General features: G+C 53.4%; 1 protein-coding gene across 2 annotated transcripts; it reads left to right on the top strand.

Annotated features, from left to right (window-relative positions):
- The first annotated feature begins 9,366 nt into the window (after positions 1–9,366).
- NDUFB1 (NADH:ubiquinone oxidoreductase subunit B1) lies at positions 9,367–13,857 on the top strand. 2 transcript variants are annotated; one of them, XM_076051897.1, is made up of 4 exons: positions 9,407–9,507; positions 11,648–11,797; positions 12,006–12,147; positions 13,672–13,857. In XM_076051897.1, the coding sequence occupies exons 3-4, from the start codon at positions 12,011–12,013 to the stop codon at positions 13,706–13,708; spliced, it is 174 nt and encodes a 57-aa protein (XP_075908012.1). In that variant the 5' UTR covers positions 9,407–9,507; positions 11,648–11,797; positions 12,006–12,010; the 3' UTR covers positions 13,709–13,857. The 2 variants fall into 2 exon arrangements, with proteins under 2 accessions (XP_032830182.1, XP_075908012.1); XM_032974291.2 differs by lacking the exon at positions 11,648–11,797 and having other exon boundaries at positions 9,367–9,507.
- Positions 13,858–23,347: the final 9,490 nt, after the last annotated feature.

Genomic DNA, 23,347 nt, shown 5'->3' with positions numbered 1-23,347 from the left:
ATTTAGTTTAATTAAATAACTTTTAAGTTTTCGTGACTGCGAGGATCCACACTCTTTGGTTCATTCGGTAAAGTCACGTAGGTGAAAAAAATAAATAAAAGTAAATTAAATCACGACGTCTGTGGTTTTCACACCTGATGATGATTGATTGTGTTGCGATCGAAACGTCGTGATTTAATTTACTTTTATTTATTTTTATTTTATTTTTTCACCTACGTGACTTTACCCAAAGAACCAAAGAGTATTAATAAAGTGGATTTTAATTAATTAATTGGTTTGCCTTACCTTAAAAAAATCAGATTATCAAATAATGTGTTAAAGCTGTAATAGAACCTCCCTCGGGGAGAAATATGTCCAAGGGGTTCCGACTAAAGTGTTTAACTTCATATACCCATCAAGATGCGTATATAGAAATACCATAACATTATATTAAAATAAATTTAAAATAAATTTTACGGTATTTCTACATACGTGATTTTATCGAAAAAACCAATGAGTAATTTATGCAGTCACGAAAGCTTTAATTCTTTATTAAGATGCGTATGCCTTAACTTCTACGGTGTACACAGACAAAGGTCCCCCGTGTAGGCTGCAGCAGGCTGTAGGGGCAAGTGCCGTTAGCCAGTTAGCACTGTGGCACACGAGGGGGTGGGTGGGTTAGCACCACGCCCGGCCGCCTTTGTCTCCCCCGTGGCGATGTTTACTACACACTGCACCAGGTACTCATTTGAGGCTGAGTCGACCTAGGGGAGGCCCATGACCGGTTCGGATAATCGTCACTGGTGGTGTTGGTGGCCGTGAGCGGGAATCGAACTCGGGTGTGTGCCGTGTCGGCCTTCATTGGTGCTCGCCAACAACAGCACTTGCCCCTGCAGTCTGTTACAGGCTACACGGGGGATCTTTGTCTTTGTTAGCTCGTGTAGAACAGGAGAATCCGGTTCAGTTACCACACGCAACACGCACACAACACGCACACACACAACACGCACACACAACACGCGCACACACAACACGCGCACACACAACACGCGCACACACAACACGCGCACACACAACACGCGCACACACAACACGCGCACACACAACACGCGCACACACAACACGCGCACACACAACACGCGCACACACAACACGCGCACACACAACACGCGCACACACAACACGCGCACACACAACACGCGCACACACAACACGCGCACACACAACACGCGCACACACAACACGCGCACACACAACACGCGCACACACAACACGCGCACACACAACACGCTCACACACAACACGCGCACACACAACACGCGCACACACAACACGCGCACACACAACACGCGCACACACAACACGCGCACACACAACACGCGCACACACAACACGCGCACACACAACACGCGCACACACAACACGCGCACACACAACACGCGCACACACAACACGCGCACACACAACACGCGCACACACAACACGCGCACACACAACACGCGCACACACAACACGCGCACACACAACACGCGCACACACAACACGCGCACACACAACACGCGCACACACAACACGCGCACACACAACACGCGCACACACAACACGCGCACACACAACACGCGCACACACAACACGCGCACACACAACACGCGCACACACAACACGCGCACACACAACACGCGCACACACAACACGCGCACACACAACACGCACACACAACACGCACACACAACACACACAACACACACAACACACACAACACGCACACAACACACACAACACGCACACAACACACACAACACGCACACAACACACACAACACGCACACAACACACACACAACACGCACACAACACACACACAACACGCACACACAACACGCACACACCACGCACACACACAACGCACACACAACACGCACACACACAACACGCACACAACACGCACACAACACGCACACAACACACAACACACAACACGCACACACAACACACAACACGCACACACAACACACAACACGCACACACAACACACAACACGCACACACAACACGCACACACAACACACAACACGCACACACAACACACAACACGCACACACAACACACAACACGCACACACAACACGCACACACAACACACACAACACGCACACAGCACGCACACACAAACACACGACACGCACACACAACATACACAACACACACACAACACGCACACACAACACACACACAACACACACACACAACACGCACACAACACACACACAATACGCATACACAACACACACACAACACGCAGACACACACACAACACACACACAACACGCACACACAACACACACAACACGCACACAACACGCACACACACAACACACACACAACACGCACACACACAACACACACACAACACGCACACACAACACACACACAACACACACACACAACACGCACACAACACACACAATACGCATACACAACACGCTCACCGATGGGACCTTGCCCAAATCTTTCAAGGATTTGTGAGCTCCTCACACAATCCAGTCTGGTTAAACCCAGGATGCATCGTAGGCAGGCTAGCCTAAATGTTTCTAACCGGCGAAGGTGTTCCATTAAGGGGGTCCACGTTTCGCAAGCGTAGAGAATGGAGGAAATGACCGTGGCCGAGAAGACCTGAAGCTTAGTGCGTAGCGACAGACCAGGTAGCTTCTACACAGCGTTACGCAACCGATGAAAACATTGCTGCTCGACTGATTCGGAGTGAGACCTCTGCTGTTAAACTGGAGCCGGTCATAAGCACACTGCCCAGGTATGGGAAACTCTCCACTCTCTCCAAAACTGCCCCATCACCGATTGGGAGTTATGGGGGTGGAGTGTCCGATGGTACAAAATACCCAGGCAGGTGCTTAGTTTTGGTGGGGCTGATGGTAAGGCCCCACCTCTTAGTGGCATGCTCCAGTCTCAGCAGCAGCGTCTCCAACTCCTCCTCTGAATGAGCAGCTATTACCAAATCATCAGCATACACAACGTGGTTGAGCAATAGGGAGCCATCCCTTGACCGCACCCGGGCGTCGATCAGCCTCCCATTATATCTGTACCATATGAGGATTCCCCCGGTACAGCTATTGAAAGCTTCACGAACCACGGGGTCAAAATAGATGTTAAATAATGTGGGAGCCAGAGGACATCCCTGTCGCACCCCAAGGTGTACAGGGAATGGCTCTGACTCCTGGCCACGTAGTTTTACCTGGGCCCGCTCACCATCATGAAGGTCCTTAATGATCGTGAGCAGAGGGTCAGGTACTCCAAATGCACGAAGAACAACCCAGAGCCCAGGCCTACTGATGGTATCATAGGCTTTGACCAGGTCAATAAAGCAGAGATGTAGGTCTTGTTGGAATTCCCTACACCTCTGCTGTAGCAGACGGACAGAAAATATGGCATCTGTGCAGGACCGCCCTTTCCTGAAACCACATTGGGGCTCCGCAAGCCTCTCCTTAGCGTGCCTGGCAAAGCGATGCTGAAAAATCCTTGCCAGGACCTTTCCCGGCACACTAAGGAGTGAGATGCCCCTGTAGTTGTTACAGTCTGTGCGGTCCCCCTTCTTAAAAGGGGGGACCACCAGGGCATCCTTCCAATCCTGCGGAACCCGTCCAGTGGTCCAGACCGTTGTCATGATGTCATATAGGGCAGTCTGTGCACAAACGCCACCCTCCCTCAGCATTTCGCTTGGGAGATCATCTCTGCCCGCTGCCTTTCCTGGTCTCAGACTCCGGATTGCCTTCAGTACTTCCTCAACAGATGGCACCTCAGCCAACCACTCACAGGGGGTAACTTCTTCCAATATTTGAGGCACCGCAGCCTCAGCAGGGTCATCCTCACTTTGTGCCACGATGTTTTCCTGGCTGAGGGATTTTCCCTCCCCCAGGACCTCACAGAAATGCTCAGCAAATCTGCAAACCTGTTCCTGGGGGTCGGAGATTGGATCACCGTTTTTTCCCCTAATGATGGTAATAGGTGTAGCGCTGCAGGTTATTTTTTTGATGGAGTTAAATAGAGAATTGTGATCACGGGCCACTGAGGCAGACTCCATCTCCTCAGCAACCCGCGACCACCACCCATCCTTGCAGCGCCTCACGGCTCTCCGAACCTCCAAGCGAAGGCTGCAGTAAGCCTCCTCATTCTCTGACGTGGGATTCTGTAGCCGATGACAGTGGGCCTGTCGCTTTTTCTCAACCATCCTGGACACCTCCTTTGTCAGCCAGGGTCTCTGGGGAGGTCTGGACCGCGTACCCAAAGCAGCCATTGCAGCTGCATGAGTCACAGTCCTAAACCTCGCTCATTTACCCTCGACATCAGGAGGAGTCGGGGACGATGCCAATCCCAGCTTCAAGCGATGATGAAATTCTTGCTTGCAACTTTCATCAGATAACTGAGACCAGGCCACTTTAGGTTGGAATGGGGTCCTGGGTGTACACCCACCACCGGAGTGGAAGAATGGCAGGCGCATCTTACAGATGACTAGTCGATGGTCAGCGGGCAGATCAGCTCCACGGTAGGTCCTGGTGTCAAGGACATGGGCTCGCATCCGCTGGTCCGTCACTATGTAGTCCAACAGATGTTCTTGCTTGGACCCGGCATGCATCCATGATGTTGTGTGGATGCGCCGATGCCGGAACAGTGTGTTGGTAATTACAAGCCCATGGGCTGCACAAAAATCTAGCAGCCTCCTACCGTTGTTATTGAGCTGATCTGGCCCATGCCCTCCAATCACTCCATCTTCGGTGGGGGCATAAGTAACCGCGACCACCATTCCTTGCCTCCGGTTGATGGGAAGGCGAGCCCAAAGTAGCCTGGGGCTTAAAGCTTCCCACACCTCACCGCCACGCTCCCACTCCCCCTTCATTCTTTTGTTCAAAAGAAGAGCCACTCCCTGTTGTTTGGCAGTCGCCTGCCCCGAGTAGAGGACTGTCCACCCCTCATGGTGGCAGGAGCCAGAGCCGGTCCACCGGACCTCCTGAGTGCCACATAGATCCAGGCGGTACCGGTCCAGCTCCCGACAGAGGAGTGGCAGCCTCTCCTCCGCAGTGAGCGTTCGAACATTCCACGTGGCCACCCGTAGTGGCTTTTCGTTGTTTCTGGAGGAGCCCCGAGGGTAGATATTCAATCTCCTGGCTCCGCCAATTGGGGTTTGGCCAGGAGACGTCATAGACGCCTGCCCCCCCGGGGCCTCCGGCACAAGCTTATTAGTTACATATTTCAGTTTAACTTGTGGTTTAGTGGTAACTAATTGAAGGTGGAGGGGTTACCAGCCCCTCGCACCCGTCCAGAGCCCCCGTTTAGCCCCTGTGGTGGACACATATGGCATGAGGGGAGGAGCCAATCAAAATTGGACCTCCCCCCACAGCACTGTCCACGACAGAGTTGCCCGTCCGGCACCGCGAGGAGGTAGGGGGTTGTTTTGCCGGACAACACGCACACACACAACACACACGCAACACGCATACAACACGCACACACAACACACACAACACGCACACAACACACACACACAACACACACACAGAACACGCACACAACACGCACAACACACACACACAACACACACGCAACACGCATACAACACGCACACACCACACACACACGCAAACACAACACGCAAGAGACACAACACACGCACGATGCACATAGACACGCCACGCTGATGAGAGACACAATAACAATTAACCTCCAAAACATCCCGTCTAGTCTTGTTATCTAATGTGTATATCGCCGTGTCCAATGTAAGTTAGTTGTCAGTGAGGATTGCAAAGTCCCACGAGGAACTTTTGCTGGAATGATCTGCGCCACCACCATGCGTCCACCAGAGGGTAGGCGAGGCCGCAGCTGTCACGGTACAACAACGAGGCCCCTGTGACGATGTTGCTGTGACGATGTCGTTGTGACGTTGTCGTTGTGACGATGCCGTTGTGACGATGTCGTTGTGACGATACCGTTGTGACGATGTCGCTGCGATGATGTCGCCGTGACGATGCCGCCGTGACGATGTCGCCGTGACAATGTCGCCGTGACAATGTCGCCGTGACGATGTCGCTGTGACGATGTCGTTGTGACGATGCCGTTGTGACGTTCTCGCTGTGACGATGTCGCTGTGACGTCGCTGTGACGATGTCGTTGTGACGATGCCATTGTGACGATATCGTTGTGACGTTGTTGTGACGATGCCGCTGTGACGATGTCGCCGTGACGATGTCATTGTGACGTTGCCGTTGTAACGATGTCGTTGTAAGTTGCCATTGTGACGTTGTCGCTGTGACGATGCCGCTGTCATGATGCCGTTGTGACGTTGCCGTTGTGACGATGTCGTTGTAACGTTGTCGCTATGACGGTGTCGCTCTGATGATGCCGCTGTCATGATGCCGTTGTGACGATGGTGCTGTGACGATGCCGCCTACATGATGCTGCTATGATGATGCCGTTGTGACGATGCCGTTGTGACGATGTCGCTGTGACGATGCCGCTGTGACGATGTCGTTGTGATGATGCCGTTGTGACGATGTCGCTGTGACGATGCCGCTGTGACGATGGCGCTGTGACGATGCCGCCTACATGATGCTGCCATGATGATGCCGTTGTGACGATGCTGTTGTGACGATGCTGTTGTGACGATGGCGCTGTGACGATGCCGCCTACATGATGCTGCCATGATGATGCCGTTGTTACGATGCCGCTGTGACGATGCCGCTGTGACGATTCCGTTGTGACGATGCCGCTGTCATGATGCTGCTATGACGTTGTGACGATGCCCCCGCCACGATCACGTTGTGCTGCTGCTTTTGCCTTGGAGTGGTGCGCAAACAAAGCCCCACACTCAACACATCCGTCAAGAACGCTGCCCTAAAGAGGAAACGAATATAAGAGTGACGCTCGGAAAATTACTCTTCTTCATAGCGCATGGGTCATTTCCCGAAACGTCGCCTACTGTATTGTGTACGTATGTTGAACTTCTTTCGCACCGTACGTAGCCAACCGTACTAATCGGAGGTGCGGGGGAAGGTCAACAAACTAAACACAAAGAGCGGCTTCAAAGAAATTCGCTTTCAATCGAGACGATGATTTAAAAGTGCATAGCTCCCAGTGACTTCCTAATATCGAAAGGAAGAACGTTCCAGACGGCCGCAGAAGCAGCGCATCTGAAAGCGCTGCGCGACGCGGTGACCACCGTCTTTGCTCGATTCGCCAGGCAAAGGCCGCTGCTGCGAGGATGATCGGAGTTGGAGTGATGGTGGTTTATGCTCATTGACGAGATCAGCAGCGAGGAGGTATTGTGGTTCATTTGTGGCAAGCATATTATTTGGATCTTTCGGTAAAGTAATGTAGATAAGTTCAAAGAACACATTCCTGCGGAGGGAGCTGGTAGGAACGTTGGGTTGCTTGGTCAATGGCCAAGGGTCAACGGCAGCACCACGTGGTGTATTCCGCAAATATGCTCGACTGTGAGGGCGGGCACAAGCCGGCGTGAGTAGGTTAAACGTTGAGTTTTATAAGGGCACCACGGGGTGACCAGCCCCTCCCCACCCAGCCCCTCCCCACCCACAAGTTGTATGGTTAATGCTCACATGATTCCTTGTAAAAAGGTTTCAGTTTTGTTGCCAGAAAAAAAGGGGAAAACCCTGTTATTATATCTACGTGACTTTACCGAAAAACCGAAAGAATATGAATTCCTGCAGTCAAGAAAGCTTTAAGTCAAGATTGTGGCAAGCGTTTTGCGTGCAATGAGTGCGACCTCATAATTATTGTATTGTTATACACGTTTTCCATTGGGGGGCCATTGCTATAGACGCATGTGTTGTTATCTGTGCTGTTCAATTCCCAATTAGTAATCAGTCGAGGCGTCTTGGGGTTAGAAGCTCCAAAAGTGGAAAAGTGAAAATCTCATCAGAGGCTCCAGCTTCGTTGAGATGCATTCTCAGTTTTCCTGCCAGAAAATATCTCACAAAAAGCCAGCCGGATCAAACGTCGATATCAAACTGGCATTACTATGATGAACATCTGTGAAAAAGAGCTTTAAAGCTCATCGGATTTCTCCTGCAGTATAAATAAATATTCAGGTTCTAAAGTTTACTTTTTGTTCAACCCGCAGGTTGTGTGTGTGAAGTACTCAAGAGCTCGGCAAACAAAAGCAACGAGAAATGTGAGCCCTGTGTCCCTGCCGGGATCTCCCGCACGCGCACACGAACCACGTTGAGGCATTTGCGCTCATCTCCCGTGCACAGCCCTTCAGAGCCACTGGTGGAAATTCCACATTCCCATGGCTTACGGTCAGACAACACCTGTTGATAACCCCTACAAAGTGGAACTTGTTTTGTTTACGTGGTATGCTGGAGATCATGCATGCGTAAAAACAAACGTTTACAACTCTCCGTCAGTCCACTGCTGGATGGAGGCCTCCCTATTTAATCAGCGGTTATTTGAGCTAAGGGGGCGTACATAAATGACGTCACGCGATTTTGGACGATTTTTGACCCCCCCACCCCTCGTCACACGGCGTCACAAAAAAGTCAGCCTCCTCCCCCTCAAATGTGACGTCACAAAGCTCTGCCCCCCCCCCCCCCCCAAATAAAACATGCTTCAAATCGATTTCAAGCTTTCGTGACTGCAAGGATTCATCTTCTTTGGTTCTTTCGGTAAAGTCACGTAGAATGAGAATAAAAGAATAAATTGATAAAATAAAATAACACAATAATATTCTCATGACGTTTCGGCCACAACACAAGCGACTTTACCGAAATAACCAAAGAAGATGCTTCAAATCGCTTTCAACTATTGTCATTGTAGTGCGTATTTAATGTGGCGCTGCACTCTGATGTTGTAGGAGAAAACATTCATTAAAAAGTCTATTGAATTAAGTAGAACGTGTTGTCTATATTTATTTAAAGTTGCGCATTTTGATGCGACGTCACATTTCTCAACCCCCCCCCCCTCGTCACACATCGTCACAATTGTCTGACCCCCCCCCAGGTGCGTGACGTCATTTATGGGCGGCCCCATAGTTCACCCCCCCCCCCCCCCCCCCAGGGCAGTGCGGTTTGAAGAGGGAGGTGCGGGAGGGGACGTGGCCAATTCCCACATCACCCCGCCACTGGTGTTGCGCGAGTTCATGGGGCAGTGCCCTAACCAGTGCGCCACCGCTCCTTGTACCGCAATAACGCATCGGAAATAATCGATGTCTTTATTGGCCGGGCGAGACCAACGGGGACGGACGAGACCAACGGGGACGGGCGAGACCAACGGGGACGGGCGAGACCAACGGGAACGAGCGAGACCAACTAGACGGGCGAGACCAACGGGGACGGGCGAGACCAACGGGGACAGGCGAGACCAACTAGACGGGCGAGACCAACGGGGACGGGCGAGCCCAACTGGCATGTGTTGGGGGGGGGGATTGGCGAATGACGGAGACGAAGGTCGCAACTTGAGTGAGGCGAACGCGGAGCAGGGCTTAGCAGCAAGGAGAGGAGGGGGATAACTGGTGAGAGGCGGCGAGGGGATGACAGAGGGGTCCTGAGGGAGAGCGACAGAGTCGGGGACATTCCACATTCGTATGGCGGGCGGGTGAGGAGGGGTGAGCGGTGAGCGCGGCTGCGATGTGGGAAAGAGGCTCGCCGACATCTCCTCCTGGCCCACGTTCGTCTGCGGTTGGCGACGTGGGGGTCACGGGGGAGTTGGCGGGGGTCACGGGGACCTGGGGTGGCTCAGGGGACGCGGCTGTGGCCGCAGAGGCCCTGACGAGCGGAGCTCGGGGAACCGAGAGCCGGAGAGGCCCTGCCTGAGGCGCTAGGCGAGACGCAGGCTCTCCGGCCTAGGGCTTGACCTTTGCCGCAGAGAGCGAGTCCGCGTGGCGTGTGTGGCGTGTGTGTGTGGTGTCCGTGTGTGGTGTGTGTGGTGTTCGTGTGTGGTGTGTGTGGTGTTCGTGTGGCGTGTGTGGTGTGTGTGTGTGGTGTGTGTGGCGTGTGTGGTGTTCGTGTGGCGTGTGTGGTGTGGCGGGTGCGGTGTGGCGTGTGCGGTGTCCGTGTGGTGTGCGTGTGTGGTGTGTGTGGTGGTGTGCCTGTGTGGTGTGTGTGTGTGGTGTTATGTGTGGTGTGCGTGGTGTGCTGTGTGGTGTGCTTGGTGTGTGTGGTGTGTTGTGTGGTGTGCGTGGTTTGTGTGTGTGGTGTGCCGGTGTGGTGTGCTGTGTGGTGTACCTGTGTCTGGTGTGCTGTGTGGTGTGCTGTGTGTGTGTGGTGTGCCTGTGTGGTGTGTGTGGTGTGCCTGTGTGGTGTGTGTGGTGTGCCAGTGTGGTGTGCTGTGTGTGTGGTGTGCTGTGTGTGTGTGGTGTGCCTGTGCGGTGTGCTGTGTGTGTGTGGTGTGCCTGTGTGGTGTGCGTGGTTTTGTGTGTGCTTGGTGGTGTGTGGTGTGCGTGTGTGCCTGTATGGTGTGTGTGGTCTGTGTGGTGTCCGTGGTGTGTGTGCTTGTGTGTGTGGTGTGTGTGTGGTGTGCTGTGTGTGTGTGGTGTGCTGTGTGTGCTGTGTTTGTGTGGTGTGTGTGTGTGGTGTGCTGTGTGTGTGTGGTGTGGTGTACTGTATGGTGTGCTGTGTGGTGTGTGTGTGGTGGGCTGTGTGTGTGTGGTGTGCTGTGTGTGTGTGTGGTGTTCTGTATGGTGTGGTGTGTGTGTGGTGGGCTGTGTGTGTGGTGTGCCTGTGTGGTGTGCTGTGTGTGTGTGGTGTGCCTGTATGGTGTGCTGTGTGGTGTGCCTGTGTGGTGTGCCTGTGTGGTGTGCCTGTGTGGTGTGTGTGTGGTGTGTGTGTCGTGTCCGCGTGTCGTGGGGAGCCGTGCAGCAGTGACTCGCGCACTGCGCTACACACCTGGCTATCCGAGTTCGATTCCTGTTCACGGCCAGTGGCGAATTTCGCAACCGGTCCTGGGTCTCCAGTAGGTCGGCTCAGCCTTAAATAAGTACATGGGGCGATGTGTAAACATCGCCACAAGGGATACGTGTGCTGTGTTGTCCTTCATAGGTGCTCTTTGCCCAAACACTAGTCTGTTACGACTAATCTGGAGATCGGCTGTTGTGTACGTGTGGTCTGTGCATGTTGTGTGTACTGTGTATGTATGTTCTCTATGTTAAGTGACTATATATGTTTTGTGTGTGTTTGTTTATGTTCAATGTGTCGTTTTCAAGTGTTGCCTTTGTTGTGTGCTGTGTGTCGTCGTGTGCTGTCTATTTTGTGTCAATGCTGTGTATTTCCTTTGCACTCTGTATTATGTGTGTTATATGTGTCAATATGTTGTCTGTATTTATATCTTCGTGTGTGCAGTGGAGCCCTTTGAAGGAACAGGCTGGGCCTGTCTACGATCCATCGTGGGTTTAAGCAGAATGGATTGTGTGAGGAGCTCGTAGTTCTTTGAAAGTTCTGTAAAGAGACCCATCCTCAGTGAGCTCTTACTCACGCAAAGGAAGCTTGCGATGGCTGGGTCATGTAGCCTGCGTGCCCAGCCACCGCATGCCCATGCAGCTTCTGTTTGGCCGGATAGAGGGAGCTAAATCGGCGCCGATTGGACAAGAGTAGAGGTGGGCTGATGCGGTACAGGAGGATGTGGAGCTGATTGAATTTGACGATGACCGGTACCAGTGGTGTCTAAGATCAGCCTTTGCGGAGGAGCCTTGTAAAAGACGTGATTGGGCAGTCGGAGGCAGTTGCCCATCCCAACAACAACGAACGGCAGAGGAGCGACGCTCACAACAACGAGCGGAGGAGTGCCGGGCAGCTAAAACGCATCAGGTTGGCACAGTGTGCATGTCTCAGTCAACCCGTAACACCAGAGTCTCTCTCATGACCTCCTGCCAACGAGCCTGAGATAATTCACTTGACCTCATGGTGTACCTAGCCTGGCACGAGCACCGCGATGACGTCACGGTTGGCTACGTACAGTTGTGAAATAAATTCAACATACGTACTCGCTGGCGAATGGTGGTTGTTGTGTGTGCAGTGGAAATGCGTGCTCTGCATCTCGTACGTGAGAACTGGCCGCTGATGTTGGTGCCTCTGGGCTTCGTGATCGGATGGCGCCTCGACCGACACTTTGACTCCACCATGGTCGACTACCGCAACAAGAGCAAGTTGTTCGCGAGGTGGAGCCCACGCAGCCGGCACGGGGTCACTCGCTGTGACCACGCAGCACACAGCTTCTCGATCACACGCCGTAATGTACAATACAGGGTCACTCGCTGTCACCACTCGGCACTGTGCCCTGTGAGGACAGAGTCACTCGCCACTCGGCACCGCGCACTGAGGGACGGGGTCACTCACCACTGTACACTGAGGGACGGGGTCACTCACCACTCACCACCACACACTGAGAGACGGGGTCACTCACCACCGCACACTGAGGGACGGGGTCACTCACCACCGCACACTGAGGGACGGGGTCACTCACCACTGCACACTGAGGGATGGGGTCACTCACCACTCGGCACTTCACACTGAGGGACGGGGTCACTCACCACTGCACACTGAGGGACGGGGTCACTCACCACGCGGCACTTCACACTGAGGGACGGGGTCACTCACCACTGACCACCACACACTGAGGGACGGGGTCACTCACCACTCACCACCACAAACTGAGGGACGGGGTCACTCACCACGCGGCACCGCACACTGAGGGACGGGGTCACTCACCACTCACCACCACACACTGAGGGACGGGGTCACTCACCACTCACCACCACACACTGAGGGACGGGGTCACTCACCACTTCACACTGAGGGACGGGGTCACTCACCACTCGGCACTGTACACTGAGGGACGGGGTCACTCACCACCACACACTGAGGGACGGGGTCACTCACCACTCGGCACTGAGGGACGGGGTCACTCACCACTCGGCACTAGTCGTCCACAGGGGCGGCTGTTAAGAGGTGTTCTACCAAAGTGATTACCATTTGTAGTAACTTGGCCCCCATCGCATGAATGGGGTCTAACCCATCACTGGCTGACGGCCGTAAACAGGAGGTGAGCACTGCTCCGAGCTTGTGTCAGCGGGAAGCCGCTCTGACGCGTGAGTTTTTATTCACGCTCCCCTCGCGAGGGTGCCTGGGTCAATTCCATTTTGTAAGCGGGAGGCAAAACGAGAGTAATCATTGACCCCGGAATGTGGATATAAATCACTCGCTGACTCGGACTCAAACTCGCAGTTGTACAAGTCAACTGCCTTGTCCATCACGTCACATGGATGTCACGTAGATTCACGTTGAGAATAGGCGCGGGTGTGTACATGCACGTGCGTGCGTGTGTATGTGCGTGTGTGCGTGCGTGTGTGCGTGTGTACGTGCGTGTGTGCGTGTGTGCGTGCGTGTGTACGTGCGTGTGTGTGTGCGTGTGTACGTGCGTGTGTGCGTGCGTGTGTACGTGTGTACGTGCGTGTGTACGTGCATGTGTACGTGCACTTGCATGCGTGTGTGCGTGCGTGCTTGCGTTTGTGTGCCTCGGGTATCTGGTGCGCCGTGTAAAAACGTCGCCACTGGGGAGACAAAGGTGGTCGGGCGTGGTGCTGGCTACCCACACCCGCTAACAGCACTTGCCCCAACAGTCTGTTAAGGCTACAACGGGTTGACCTTTGTCTTGTGTGTGTGTGCGTGTTCCTTCCTTCCAGGGAACTCAAACCCGGGGAGACGGTGACCTGGAAGTGAGGGGTTGGCTCCCCGTGACGCCCCCGACCCTTGCCCCGAACCTTCACCTGGAAGCCACCCACACTGAGATGTCAGCCCCTCGTGTGAACTTTGAATTGTTTCGTTTGTCCTTACGCGAGTCGGGTCTTAATAAACGGCCTGGCTGATGCTGTCTGTTGCCCCGGGCTGGTACCTGGTAGGAGGGAGGCTGGGTGGGTTCACAGTGCACAATATGATGATTCACAGTGATTCACAGTGCTCAATATGATGATTCACAGTGATTCACACCACAATATGATGATTCACGGTGATTCACAGTGCAATATGATGATTCACAGTGATTCACAGTGCAATATGATGATTCACAGAGATTCACAGTGCAATATAATGATTCACAGTGATTCACAGTGCAATATGATGATTCACAATGATTCACAGTGCAATATGATGATTCACAGTGATTCACAGTGCAATATGATGATTCACAGTGATTCACAGTGTGCAATATGATTCACGGTGATTCACAGTGCAATATGATTCACAGTGATTCACAGTGCAATATGATTCACAGTGATTCACAGTGCACACTATGCTGATTCACAGTGATTCACAGTGCAATATGATGATTCACAGTGATTCACAGTGCGCAATATGATGATTCACAGTGATTCACAGTGATTCACAGTGTGCAATGTGATGATTCAGAGTAATTCACAGCGCAATATGATGATTCACAGTGATTCACAGAGCAATATGATGATTCACAGTGATTCACAGTGCAATATGATGATTCACAGTGCTCAAAATGATGATTCACAGTGATTCAGTGCTAAAAGATGATGATTCACAGTGATTCACAGTGCAATATGATGATTCACAGTGATTCACAGTGCACAATAATTCACAGTGATTCACAGTGCTCAATATGTTTCACTGATTCACAGTGATTCACAGTGCAATATGATGATTCACAGTGCAATATGATGATTCACAGTTATTCACAGTGCACAATATAATAATTCACAGTGATTCACAGTGCTCAATATGTTTCACAGTGATTCACAGTGCAATATGATGATTCACAGTGCAATATGATGATTCACAGTGCACAATATGGTTCACAGTGATTCACAGCGCAATATGGTGATTCACAGTGATTCACAGTGCAATATGATAATTCACAGTGCACAATATGATGATTCACAGTGCAATATGATGATTCACAGTGATTCACAGTGATTCACAGTGATTCACAGTGTGCAATATGATGATTCACAGTGATTCACAGTGCAATATGATGATTCACAGTGATTCACAGTGTACAATATGATGATTCACAGTGATTCACAGTGCAGTATGATGATTCACAGTGATTCACAGTGCAATATGATAATTCACAGTGATTCACATTGCGCAATATGATGATTCACAGTGATTTACAGTGCAATATGATTCACGGTGATTCACGGTGATTCACAGTGATTCACAGTGCTCAAAATGATTCACAGTGATTCACAGTGCAATATGATGATTCACAGTGATTCACAGCGGAATATGATGATTCACAGTGATTCACAGTGCTCAAAATGATGATTCACAGTGATCCACAGTGCAATATGATGATTCACAGTGCTCAAAATGATGATTCACGGTGATTCCCAGTGCAATATGATGATTCACAGTGCTCAATATGATGATTCATAGTGATTCACAGTGCTCAAAATGATGATTCACAGTGATTCACAGTGCAATATGATGATTCACAGTGATTCACAGTGCGCAATGTGATGATTCACAGTGATTCACAGTGCAATATGATGACTCAGTGATTCACAGTGCACAATATGATGATTCGTGTTTTGGGGTTCCCCGACTCTATGTAAAATTCTCCTCCTGCTGCTGCTGCACGTTGCTCCATGAGGGGGCGCTGAGAGGCGAGGTGACACCGCTCGGGACCCACGGCCACGCGGAGCCGCCGTGCGCACGCAGAGCCGAGCGAGAGCCGAGGGGCGGCGCGCGAGGCCACCGAGGCGCCGAGATGGGAGGCAGAGGCCGGGGAGAGAGAGACGGGGAGAGAGAGAGAGGCACGCAGAGACTCGGTCGTCATAGGCTCACTGACATGGGGACGCGCGGAGGTACCACTGGAGACATGGAGACGCCTTTAGACACGAAACAGTGCACACGGGAGACCAGGAGAGGGACACGTGTGACACGCGTTTGCCGTTGTGGTAATCCTCAGGAAGTCCATAATAGAGGGGGGGTTTTTTGGGGGGGTGGGGGGGGGGTTAGGATCGCATAAATATAAGTGTGTTGTAAAACCCGCCACCACCCGACAGCCTATTAGGTTTAGTCACGTAAACAAAGACGTGCCCATTAGGTACTAGTTCACACCGGTGATGTGTTGGAGAGTAAACCCACTGCAACATTTACGATTCAACTGCCGTTGTGTTTCACCGGTAATTTGAACAAACGACAAACAAACAGCCTCATCAGGCGACAGCCCGAGTTAAGGAGAAATCCTCCTCCTGTTTCGGTCTTAAGTTGAGCGGATAAATTAGATGTCATCACTTGTGAGCCAATCAGGCGCCAAGACCGGTGTGTTGGAGAGGAAACCCACAAACATCTACACATCCACAGCGTGTGGATTTACTCTCCAACACACCGGTGGGTTGAAGTAGTAACTTATTGACGCGTTGTTTACGTGACCAACCCTTGCTGACCGTGTCGGGTGGTGGAGGGTTACGACACATTTATACTCATGCGATCTAACCGCAAAACCTTTAACAAGAATAATATTGGTCGCGAAAGCCTACGTGTTAAACGGAGTGGTTCTTCATCATTAGACCTCCTTTGCCAGTACCAAAATATAATAATAGGGGTTTTTCCCCTTTTTTCTGGCAACAAAACTGAAACCTTTTTACAAGGATTCATGTCTGCATTAACCACAATACTTGCAGTCAGAATGTAAACAAAAAAAAACATACTATGATAATATGATGCATTGTCCTTGAAACTGATTGGTCCACACCAAGGGACGGCTTTCTTTTGAGCCTCGACCAATTGGTGCTCCATCATAGTATGGTTTTTGTTTGCATTTTGACTGCAAGTATTGTGGTTAATATAGACATGAATCCTTGTAAAAAGGTTTCAGTTTTGTTGGCTGAATAAATGGGAAACCCCTATTATTATGGAGTGGTTCTTCTTCTTCTTAATAAAATAATGAAGGTATAATACGAGGAATGGAAGACGATGGGCCTCGTGCTTGTGTGGGCTCACCACCCTATCAACTAAGCTGAGCGATAGTGTTGGTGGTGGTGGTGACTTACACCCTCACTGAAGATGAACACCAGTGCAGGAACGCAGGCAAGGTAACCAGACGTCTTATGACGCCCTCTTCCACGTGTTGGCTACATGGGCCTGTTGCATCCCGAGACACTGTATTGGGTGGCTTTATTGCCCAATTGGGTGATGATGCACGCACTCGGGCAGGGATATTTGCAAGGCGTATGCAACATCGGCTCAATAATGGCGAGAGGCTGCTAGACTTCTGTTCAAGCCACGAATGTGATGACCAACGGTTTCCCTCATTGGTGCATCCACACAACATGGGTGCATGCTGGGGTTCAAGCAAGAGAGATCTAGACTATCGTGGCAAAACTTAATGCCTAACCCATGCTCTTGAAGCCGTGAATTACCAATCTGTTCTCTGACCATCGGCTTGTCGCCTGTAAGATGCACCTGCCGTTCTTCCAATGTTGGCGGTATGAGTCCACCTAGGACCCCATTCAAACCCAAAATAGCGTGTTGAACATTTGCAAGCATTTATTTATTTGGTTGTCCAGCACTTGCACCCCGATGGCAAGGGGAAATCGGTGAGGTCCACGGCTGCCGCTCACGCAGCGGCTGTGACCTCACGGGTTACCCAGTCCAGGAATTCCGCAGAATACCCTGGCCGACGGAGGAGATGTTCCCCCTGCTTGAGAGAGAACGCATCGGACATATTTATCATCGCCGCTCGCAATACCCCACGGCCGAAAACGAGGCCGCTGCCTCCGCTCAAAGAGATTCGGAGAGACAGTCGGTGCTGCTGCTGCTGATAGCCAGTGCCGGATTATTCTAGTAGCACAAGTGGCTAATATGCTGTGGGCCCCGCACTTTCAAGGGCCCCGCGCTAAATGCTTGCTAGCTATCAATTCCGGTTCAGTGATTGTGCACTTGCTCTATTACTATAGTACTCTACTGCCTTCAACTTTTACGAACGACTGGATGTTTAAGGTTAGCGATTTGTCGTATTATCTGGCTGTGTAGCAAATGTAAAAAAAAACAATGCTAGGCAAGTACAAAAAATTGTGTTTTTTAATATTTCTGGTTTTTTTTAGGGCCCCTTTAACAACATAAAGCTATAGGCCCCGCACTCGCTTCATCCGGCACTGGCTGATACTGCTGCTGCATGTGCGTGTGTCCGTGAGCGTGTAGCCGTGCGTATCGGTGCGCGTGAGAAACCCAGCCACAGCCACCACGACCCCTCCCTGCTCACCCTGGCGCGACACAACCTTCACCGACTCATCCATTCTCTCGCTCTCTCGTCGTGGTCGTCGTCGTCGCTATTCCTGGGAAATTATTTTTAGAGCCGCGCGGCTCCCGTCCTCATTGTTGACGCCGCGCGCGGCCGTTGGCAACGCGCGGTGTTTGTGTCTCGCTGTTTTGTGTTGCCACCGGTGAGAGATATCCCCCTCCAACCCAACCCCCCATCACCACCATCACCACCGACCGGATGACCACGTGTACCCACCCCATAGCTCTCCCCTACCTGCCTACACTTTACCTCTCAGCACGCAACTCCCTTTTCCTCCAATTAACCCCCTCCGCCTCGCCGTGTCTCCACGCCTCGCCCCGTCTCTCCCACCCCCTCTTCATTCCCACGACCGCCCGCTATCTCGGCACACCTCCACCCCCCTGACTTCACACGAACTGCCTTTGTCGTCTTAATATCTCACACGCACCACCCCCACACAAACGCACCACACACACCACCCCCACATAAACACCACACACACACCACGCACACACAAACACACCAAACACCACACACCACACACACACCACACACACACCACCACGCACACCACACACACACCACGCACCCACACACACACACACACACCACACCCCCACACAACCACACCACACACAACACAACACACCACACACACCACCACACACATACCACGCACACCACACACCACCCCCACACAAACACACCACACCAACACACCACACAGACAACACCACACACACAACACACACCACCACACACACACTTCGCACACCACGCACACACCACACACAACACACACCACCACACAGCACGCACTCCACGCACACACCACACACCAACCACACACACCATGCACACACCACCCCCACACAAACACACCACACAGACACCACCACACACACCACCACACAACACTTCGCACACCACGCACACACCACACACAACACACCACACACAACACACACCACCACACACACCAAACACACCACACACACACCACGCACACGCACACCACCCCCACACAAAACACCACCACACACCATGCACACCACACACACACCACACACACCACGCACACACGCACACCACCCCCACACAAAACACCACCACACACACCAAACACACCACACACACAACACACCAACCACACACCACGCAAACCACCGCACAACTCCCCCACACACCACGCACACCACACACACACCAAACAACGCCCCACACACACACCACGCACACAAGCACACCACCGCATACAACCCCCACACAAACACAACACACCACGCACACACCACCACACAGCACGCACACCACACACACATCACCCCCACACAAACACACCACACACACACACCACCACACACACCACGTATACACAGACACACACCACACAACACACCACGCACACACCACACACACCACACACACACACCACACACCACACCTACACAAATACACCACACACTACACACACGCACACCACCACACGCTACACATATCACACACTACACATATCACACACTACACATATCACACACTACACACACCACCACACACACGCACACCACCACACACTACACACACCACCACACACATACCACCCCTACACAAACACACTACACACACCACACACCACACACACTACCACACACACGCACACCACCACACACACTACATACCACACACACCACACACACACACACCACCACACACACTACACATATCACACACTACACACACCACCACACACACGCACACCACTACACACACCACACACTACACATATCACACACTACACACACTACACATCACACACTACACACACCACCACACACACTACACATCACACACTACACACACCACACCACACACACTACACACACTACACACACTACACCACACACACTACACACACCACACCACACACAACGCGTCAGATCTGCTTACGAAATCCCCGCGCCGCAACGATGACGTTCGCAGGTCAATGAGCGCAAAAACGGCGTAAGAAGTCGAGGCGACAACAACAACGACAACCACAGTCAAACACGCGCAGCCGTCGACCCCGGCACGGCGCTTACGAGCTCAAGAGCAAATCCCCCACTCTGTGGAGTCCTAAAGCGGCTCTTTTGTGTCTCTTTCTATGGGGTGGGGGAGCCTTGTAAGGGGATTTTCACCATCGGGCCCTACATTGCGAACCAGCTCACGCAACGCGCACGACACGGACGCGGCTCCCTCCCCACGCCGCTCCTCCTCCCGAGACGCGCGGACGAGGAGGGTCCCCACGCCGCCCCGTGCAGCCTCTTGACAGACTGGTCGGGCACCGCGCCCGGCCCGGCCGCCTTTGTCTTCCCCAGTGGCGGTGTGTCTACGCACCGCGCCAGGGCACTCATCGGAGGCTGAGCCGACCTCGGGGGGAGAGGCCCAGGACCGGTTGGGATAATCGTCACCGGTGTCGGCCGTGAGCGGGAATCGAACTCGGGGTCGCTGGGTTCGTAGCGCAGCGCGCTAACCGCTGCACCACCGCTCCCCACACACGCAACAAAGACCCCCCCCCCCCCCCGTGTAGCCCGTAGCAGACGTTTGGTGGCACACGCTGTTAGCGAGGAGCACTTATACGAAGGCCGGTACGGCACACGAGACGGTGGGTGGCCGGCACCACGGCCGACACAATTCTCTGACACACACATTCACACAACCACAACCGCCATTCGCCACTAAGGGGCGGTGACGTCACCACGGCGCTTGTGCCAGGCCATGTGCACCTTGAGGCCACGTGAAGTGTCGAACGCCCGCTGGCAGGAGGTCACGGGACAGAGCCAGGTGCCATGGGTCGACTGTCTGAGATGAATGGCTGATGCACCACCTGTGCCCCCTACTGTGCCGACCTGCTGCGTTTTAGCTGCCCGCCCCTCTGCTCGTTGTTGTGAGCGTCGCTCCTCTGCCCTCCGTTGTTGTCGGAGGGCGACTGCCTCCAATTGTCCAGGAGCGTACATCAGCTCCACGGTAGGTCCTGGTGTCAAGGACATTGGCCCGCATCCGATTTTCCGTCACTAGATAGTCCAGCAAGGTGTTCTTGCTTAGGCCGGCGCGTGTGTGGATGCGCCCATGCCGGAACAGCGTGTTGGTGATTACAAGCCGGTAGGATGCACAGAAGTCTAGCAGCCTCCTACCGTTGTTATCGAGCTGATCTGGCCCATGTCTTTCCAATGTGCCAGCGTCAGGACGCACTCGGGCATTAAAGTCAGCCAAGACGATGACTCAATCCCGAGGGGCCACTTTAGCGAGCATCTGTGACGGGTAAGAGAAGGCATCTGACTCATCGTTCTTGGCTGCACGTGAGCGACAGGATGGGCGACTTCCGCAACAGAGTCACGCAGACAATGAAACGATAATGCTGCGAAATTGATTCGGAATGAGACCCACATTGTCAAACCGGAGCTGGTCGTGAGCAAACTGGGCCACCGACTGGAGCTCCTCCTCCGTCTGCTCCGCGGTCAGCAAATGACTCGCGGAGAGATGGCGTGGCGGAGTGTTCCATCACACAAAGTACCCCGGCAGGTGCTCCTCTCTTGTTGGGCTTGCTGATGAGGCTCCATACACAAAGACAAAGATTCCCACACACCCCATATAGCCCTTACCACGCTGTTGCGGCAAGCGCTGATAGCGAGCACCTATGAAGGCACGCGAGTTGGTTGTGTGGCACCGCAGCCACTCACTTAAAGCCGAGACAGCTCCAAGGGAGACCCCCAAGGGACCCGGTTCGTATATTGTGTCACTGATGTTTGGCCGTGAGCGGAAAATCGAACTCGGGTGGCCGGGTTCGTAGCGAAGTGCGCTAACCACTGCACCACCGCTCCCCCCTCCCTTCCCACTGATTATGAATGCACCGATACCAACTGGTGCACTGCACCATTGCGGCGTGCAAACTACGGCTGGGGCAGGTGAGTGACGCAGTGACGCTGCGGCAGGCGGTCGCGGTGAGCGATGGAGTGACGATGGAGTGAGCGATGTTGGTGTTGTGACAGGGGCGCTACTTAGCCCCGCTGCATCATCATCAGCAGCAGCAGCAGCCGGAGGAGGTGGTAGTGGAGGAGGTGGTGGAGGAGGTGGTGGTGCAGGAGGTGGTGGTGGTGGAGGTGGTGGAAGTGGTGGTGGTGGTGGAGGTGGTAGGGGGGGGTGGTGGTGGTGGTTGGGTGGAGGTGGTGGGGGTGGAGCTGGTGGTGGTGGTGGTGGGGGTGGTGCTGGTGGTAGAGGTGTGGGGTGGTGCGGGTGGAGCTGGTGGTGGTGGAGCTGGTGGTGGAGGTGGTGGGTGTGGTGGGGGTGGAGCTGGTGTGGAGGTGGTGGTGGTGGAGGTGGTGGAGGTGGTGGAGGTGGTGGAGGTGGTCGGGGTGGTGGGGGTGGTGGTGGAGGGGTGGTGGGGGTGGTGGTGGAGGTGGTGGGGGTGGTGGTGGTGGAGTGGTGGTGGTGGAGCTGGTGGTGGAGGTGGTGGTGGTGAGGTGGTAGTGGTGGTGGAGGTGGTGGTGGTGGAGGTGGTGGTGGTGGTGGTAGGGGTGGTGGGGGTGGAGGTGGTGGTGGTGGAGCTGGTGGTGGAGGTGGTGGTGGTGGAGGTGGTGGTGGTGGTGGAGGAGGTGGTAGTGGTGGTGGTGGTGGTGGTGGAGGTGGTGGTAGGGGTGGTGGGGGTGGTGGTGGAGGTGGTGGTGGAGGTGGTGGAGCTGGTGGTGGAGGTGGTGGTGGTGGAGGTGGTGGTGGTGGTGGAGGAGGTGGTAGTGGTGGTGGTGGTGGTGGAGGTGGTGGTAGGGGTGGTGAGGGGTGGTGGAGGTGGTGGTGGAGGGTGGTGGTGGTGGAGGTGGTGGTGGAGGTGGTAGGGGTGGTGGGGGTGGTGGTGGAGGTGGTGGTGGAGGTGGTGGTGGAGCTGGTGGTGGAGGTGGTGGAGGTGGTGGAGGTGGTGGTGGTGGAGGTGGTGGTGGAGGTGGTGGTGGGGTGGTGGAGGTGGAGATGGAGCTGGTGGTGGGGGTGGTGGAGGTGGTGGTGGAGGTGGTGGAGCTGGTGGTGGAGGTGAGGGTGGAGGTGGTGGTGGAGATGGTGGTGGAGATGGTGGAGGTGGG

The sequence above is a fragment of the Petromyzon marinus genome, chromosome 53 (assembly GCF_048934315.1).
Source record: "Petromyzon marinus isolate PM22_M1 ecotype Great Lakes invasive population chromosome 53, UKy_Petmar_22M1.pri1.0, whole genome shotgun sequence".
NCBI classification, from domain to species: Eukaryota; Metazoa; Chordata; class Hyperoartia; order Petromyzontiformes; family Petromyzontidae; genus Petromyzon; species Petromyzon marinus.
The sequence above is the reverse complement of the archived record's forward strand: the minus strand, read 5'-3'. Positions and strand labels throughout refer to the sequence as shown.

Coding starts and splice junctions, on each gene's coding strand:
- NDUFB1 (XM_032974291.2), top strand. CDS start 12,011: ATGCGTGCTCTGCATCTCGTACGTGAGAACTGGCCGCTGATGTTGGTG. Junction 12,148..13,671: donor AAGAGCAAGTTGTTCGCGAG/GTGGAGCCCACG, acceptor CCTTCCTTCCAG/GGAACTCAAACCCGGGGAGA.